The sequence below is a fragment of the Eschscholzia californica genome, unplaced genomic scaffold (genome assembly GCF_041429995.1).
Source record: "Eschscholzia californica isolate CP2 unplaced genomic scaffold, dmEscCali1.0.p SCAF_2, whole genome shotgun sequence".
In the NCBI taxonomy this organism is placed as follows: Eukaryota; Viridiplantae; Streptophyta; class Magnoliopsida; order Ranunculales; family Papaveraceae; genus Eschscholzia; species Eschscholzia californica.
This window is the reverse complement of record NW_028238309.1, coordinates 61,029,203-61,034,678: the sequence shown is the minus strand read 5'-3', so window position 1 is coordinate 61,034,678 and position 5,476 is coordinate 61,029,203. Positions and strand designations below refer to the sequence as shown.

The following is a 5,476-nucleotide window of genomic DNA, read 5'->3' as shown; positions in this document are numbered from 1 at the left end:
AAACCATTAGGTCTTAGAGATACAAGTTGGGAAGAGATGAAGCATAGGGATGTGTATTTGGGTTTGATATGAATTATTATTTGATTATTGGGTTTTGGGTGAGATAATAAACCTTGTTGGGTTTTTTTTTGTATTTGGGCCCAAAATTTGGGCCTTTCATCAAAATTTTCTATAAATAATGTTGTTGGACTTTAGGCCATTGTCTAGCTGGGTTATAGGCCCGGTCTTGTTAGTGTTTGAGTGGGCGGTTATCGAACTTATCACATCTATGATGTATCAAGTGCCAAATGTAACGACATATGTAGATTCGTAGTCAACTTCCAAAAAATAAATAAATAAAATTTAGGGAGACAACACACAAAGAGTACGAATTAAGGGACCTAAACATGAATTAGCCTAAAATTAATGGTGCTCACGCGAGTCACGCCAGGCTTCCTCAAGCTTCACGTGGTTTCTGTTAATAAACAAAATCTCATCCTCCCAACACTTATTCTCTAATTCTTACCAAAATTAATCATAATCTTCAAATTTGATGGAAGGAGCAAACAAAAATGATCAAGCAATCCAAGCCAAAATTTGGAAACAAATTTATGGTTTTTCAGAACAATTAGTCATTAGATCAGCTATTGATCTTCAAATTTTCGACACAATTCACAACCATGGAAAACCCATGACTCTATCTGACTTAGCTTCAAACTTACCTGTTCAACCCATTCATTTAGATAGATTATACCGAGTTATCCGTTATTTAGTTCATATGAAACTTTTGAAAAAAGAAAAAGAAGAATCATCATCTGCAGGTGAAATTAAATACTTTTTATTACCACCAGCCAAATATCTGGTTAAGGGTTTGGAGAAATCATTTGTTCCTGCATTTCTGTACATGACTGATAAAGATTTCATGTCTCCTTTGCACTATTTGAAAGAAGGATTAGTGAATAATTCTAATGCTTTTGAGAAAGCATTAGGGAGAAGTATATGGGATTATATGAGTGCTAATCCTGAAAAAAATAAGGTTTTTAATGAAGGAATGGCTTGTGATTCTAGATTAGTAACATCAGCTTTAGTTAATGAATGTGGAAATATTTTCCAAGGAATTCAAAATCTTGTTGATGTTGGTGGTGGAACTGGAACTACTGTCAAAGCTATTTCCAAGGCTTTCCCACATATTAAATGTAGTATTTATGATCTCCCCCATGTGATTTCTGATTCCCCTGATATTCCTAATATTGTCAAAATTGAAGGTGATATGTTCAAGTCAATTCCAAGTGCTGATGCTATCTTGATGAAGGTAATTAATTTTTCTTTATTAAATATATATATTTTTAACTTTTATATATGGTTATAAATCAAATTCACTGTGTAGTCTGTTCTGGTCACTACAAAATAAACGTCAAAAACTTTTTTGGTTGAGGTGGTTACCAAGTTGGTTTCCACACTCTGTTCGAGACACGGAACCATACCACTTAAAGTATGGTGACATTTCAGGAAAAAAAAATTATCGATTGTTTTCGATAGTTTATTGCCGATGGGAAGTCCAGTACACTGTCGGCAATAGATGTACTACCGACGGTATTTAAGATGTCCTTGAAACAACCTTCATTTTTGTAGTGAGTGAAAGTTATTTATTTTGATGCATTTTCAGTGGATACTTCACGATTGGGATGATAACAAATGCATTCATATTCTAAAACAATGCAAAGAAGCAGTAGCTCAAGAACGAGGAAAGGTTATAATCGTCGATGTCATTGTAGACATGAATTCCAAGCATCCTTATACCAAGTACAGACTAGCTTTGGATATTTATATGATGCTTGAAACTGAAGGTAAAGAGAGGACAGAGGAAGAATGGAAGAAACTAATATATGCTGCTGGGTTTGAAAGTTACAAAATCACTCATATGTCTACAGTACAATCTGTTATTGAAGCTTTTCCTTATCCATTAGGTTAAATATTTTCATAAGACTTGTTACCCTCTTTCATTTTTATCATGTATTTGCTAATGTTGTAATAATGCTCTCATTTCTCAAGTCTTTTGTTTCAATTGTTTGCATCCCCACTTAAGTCGTTGGGGTCTTGGGTTCGAGTGTTCACGACAAAAATGAAAACTTTTGTCCTAGGTATGAAGCCGCCGAGGAAGGCAAAATTTTATTGCCAACGACAAAACAGTCGTCGGCGAACAAAAACCCGTCTGGAATACTACCATAAATCACATTTTTCTCAACCAATATTTGTTGCTGTCATCATAATTAAAATAGCTAGATTGCGTACTTGTACATGTATAAGAATAAACATGATGTTCAAAATATTACGGTTGGAATAAAAGTTAGTAGACACTTCGACGATCAAGTCAGTTCAATGTTCATAATAAAAACCAGGAAAAAAATTAGGGTTGTAATCAATCTCTTTCCCGCACAAACTTGTTAAACTTATATAAGTTTGGATGGTGGGGGAAGATCACCGGTGAAGATTTGCGGTGGTAAGACACCAACTTGATGCCACCCACGTGACTTGGCCGATAGTGAAAAGATCCTCTCTCATGGTCGTATCTTTGTCAGTAACAACTCTAGCTAGCGGGACGATATCTTGATTTCTATGTGTCCACCCTGTCTCTTCCTATTTTTGTAGTGTCAATAGAAAAATGTTCTAAATTAACATGTGCAATGGAAGCGACATGTGTCAACATTTGGTTGCCCGAGTGGTTCAAAAGTGTTGACATAAACTTCAAAAACCTGGAGGTCCTAGATTCGATTCCCAAAAAAAATGCAAGCGACAAGTTAGAAGTACCCTGAAAATGATAATTTATGAAAACAAATTGAGTTAATTCTATTTTGGCCCCCTAAAGATGACCAACTCACCAAAATGGCCCCCCAAAGATGACCAGCTTCCATTTTGGCCCCCTTTTTCATCTTTCCGTCTATTCCTCCGTCAGACTTTAATTACTCGTCATCATCTTTCCTAATTTACCCCTCTGACAAAAGGTTTTTGTTTGCCACAAAATTTTTGACTTAAGGTACAACAAATAAATAAAAAAATACAGTAAATTTTTTCTCTTCTTCTTAAAAAACTGTTTCCCTCTTTTTCTCTTTGGTCTTGATAATGGAAGGGGAAGAACAAACCAACACAAAACAGTAAATTTTATTCATTTCAAGGTACAACCAATAAATAAAAAATTTAGAGACAGAATAATTTGATTTAAGATATCATAAAAAACAAACTGATCTCATGAATGATGATCGATTAAAATCGCAAGGGGGGAAAGAATCTGTTCCATCAAATCTTGAAAAAAAAAAAATTATTTTTTGACTCTAATCGAGAAAATTTTCCATTATAAGCAACACATCAAATCTCCATACATAGTTGCAGATATCAATCGACGACAAGCTCCTCCATTTCCGGCAAACTTATAATGAAAATCGCAGTGAGTGTAATAGATGAACAATATCATTACTCTTAGAGATAGAAAATCGATGAAAGAAGTTTTTAGAGAGAGAAAGTAAGTGTATACCTTCAAATCACTCTTCAAATATACTCTCTCAAACAACAAAATGGATGAGGGAGGATCAAATGAGAACAAGTAAAACAAGATTGTTAGGATCGACGACAAACTCCTCCATTTCGGCAAACTTATAATGAAAGTAGAGTAATTCACAAAACCAATCTTCTTTCCCACACCCTCACTCTCTCTATATAAATTTTAGTCTTTCCTGCAACTCTCTCTAAAATTTTCTCTCTCTACATTTTATTCATCTCTAATGGTGATTGATCTATTTTGGTCCCCTAGATTTAGTCTTTCCACATCAAAAACTTTATATTCAATCATGGAGGTGTTCAGAGCTGGGACAACGGATTTGGTGTTTCAATTTAAGTTTTGGGGTTTTAATGGATGGTTGTTGATGTGGAGGGAGAGTTGAGTTTTGATGCAAATTAAAAGGCTTGATCTGAAGGGAGAGGAGGAAGTTAGAGAAGTATTTCAAAAATTGAAAAAAAGTTAGTTTGATTTGAGAGACAAGATTTTTTTTTTGTTTGGGGAGAAAATAACTTCATTAATTGCCACTAACGGCTGCTTCGAGATACAATGAAGTTAAATGACAGAATTTAGACCTAACTGAAAATAAGGACTAAATTACAAAAGAAGCGAAAGCTAGCAACTGAAAACTGATTGAGCAATACTGTGGGCTAAAGTGTTGGCTTCTCGAGAAACTGCTTTGATTTCACCCTTTTCGAGACGGGACAGCTGTGCTCTTATCTCCAGTATTGTACCTTAGATGCGCCACGGGATTTGATCCTCGCCGTCCCTTGCCGCATGTGCGATTGATCTGGAATCCCCTTCAAATAAAACCCTACGAAACCCTAGTTCCTCCACTTTCTTACAAGCCAGCAGCAGAGCTTGTGCTTCGCTATCTAGCGGCGATTTTGGGTTTATTCTCTTGCCTTCATGATATAGCGTCACCCCTTCACTATTTCTAAACACAATACCTACTGAAGCCCCTTGAGTCCCAAAAGCTCCATCGAAATTTGCTTTTATCATCCCTTCTTCTGGAGGTGTCCACCTTAGATCTTCATTCATGTTCATGTTTGTGACAGACATGTTAGTGGACTCACGCAAGGTTTTGAGTATGATACCTGGTAAGAAGACCCGAGTGTGGTTGAACTGTGTGCTGTTCCTTTCCTTCCAAAAGAACCATAAAAGGTAAGCATAGAACTTAACACTTTTTGGATTAGATTTACTCAGTTTGATCAAGTTTCTTATTAACATCTCTGGTTCTTCTTCTTTTGCGAGTGGTTCATGAACCTGTGCAAGTGACCATAGCTCTGTAAATTTTGGGCAGTCGCTGAAGAGATGTTTGGTTGACTCGGCTCCCTGGTTGCATAAGCCACACTCAATACTGATGTGGATGTTGCATTTGACGATGTTGGTTAACACTGGTAAGCCGTTGTTTACTAATTTCCATATAAATAAGAGTACCTTAGGTTCAATAAAGTTTATCTTCCATAAGTTTGACCATGGAAACTCCCCACCAGCCCTTGGGTTAGGGTGATTTGATGTGATTTGTTTGAAGAAGGACTTTGAAGAGAAAACACCATTTGCTGTAGGGATCCATATTAGTCGATCTAGAGGAGTAAATCTTGATAACTTGATTTGGTGGATTGCCATTGCTGTAGTATTCTCAAAATACTGAGTTAATATTTCAGTTTTCCATACCATGTTCGTAGTATCGATCAGATCTGACACCCAATGGATATTTGCAGGCAAGGGGGCAGTGCAATGTGGTTTGAAACCTAGAATGTCAGGGATCCATGGGTCTTCAGTAATACTCAACGAAGAACCATCACCCACCTTCCAGCCAGTGGCGGACCCAGAAATTTTATTTAGTGGGGGCACTTTTATTTATAAAAAACAACTTTAAATTGGCAAAAAATTGGATATGATGTTCGACCAATTGATTATGTTTCTTATACCTACACTCTCAGC

The 5,476-nt window shown here is 36.2% G+C and overlaps 2 protein-coding genes across 2 annotated transcripts; one reads left to right on the top strand and one right to left on the bottom strand.

Moving 5' to 3' along the window:
- The first annotated feature begins 445 nt into the window (after positions 1 to 445).
- LOC147559884 ((RS)-norcoclaurine 6-O-methyltransferase-like) lies at positions 446 to 2,030 on the top strand. The gene is made up of 2 exons (XM_086661824.1): positions 446 to 1,291; positions 1,646 to 2,030. The coding sequence occupies exons 1-2, from the start codon at positions 533 to 535 to the stop codon at positions 1,949 to 1,951; spliced, it is 1,065 nt and encodes a 354-aa protein (XP_086517950.1). The 5' UTR covers positions 446 to 532; the 3' UTR covers positions 1,952 to 2,030.
- Positions 2,031 to 4,264: 2,234 nt separating this feature from the next.
- Positions 4,265 to 5,209, bottom strand: LOC147559883 (uncharacterized). The gene has a single exon (XM_086659225.1). The coding sequence runs from the start codon at positions 5,207 to 5,209 to the stop codon at positions 4,265 to 4,267; it is 945 nt and encodes a 314-aa protein (XP_086515351.1).
- Between the last annotated feature and the right edge of the window lie 267 nt (positions 5,210 to 5,476).

What these genes read in the sequence shown, in the direction of transcription:
- LOC147559883 (XM_086659225.1), bottom strand. Translation starts at nt 5,209, where the DNA reads ATGGTATGGAAAACTGAAATATTAACTCAGTATTTTGAGAATACTACA.
- LOC147559884 (XM_086661824.1), top strand. Translation starts at nt 533, where the DNA reads ATGGAAGGAGCAAACAAAAATGATCAAGCAATCCAAGCCAAAATTTGG. An exon ending in CTGATGCTATCTTGATGAAG is followed by an intron (nt 1,292 to 1,645) that starts GTAATTAATTTT and finishes ATGCATTTTCAG; the next exon opens with TGGATACTTCACGATTGGGA.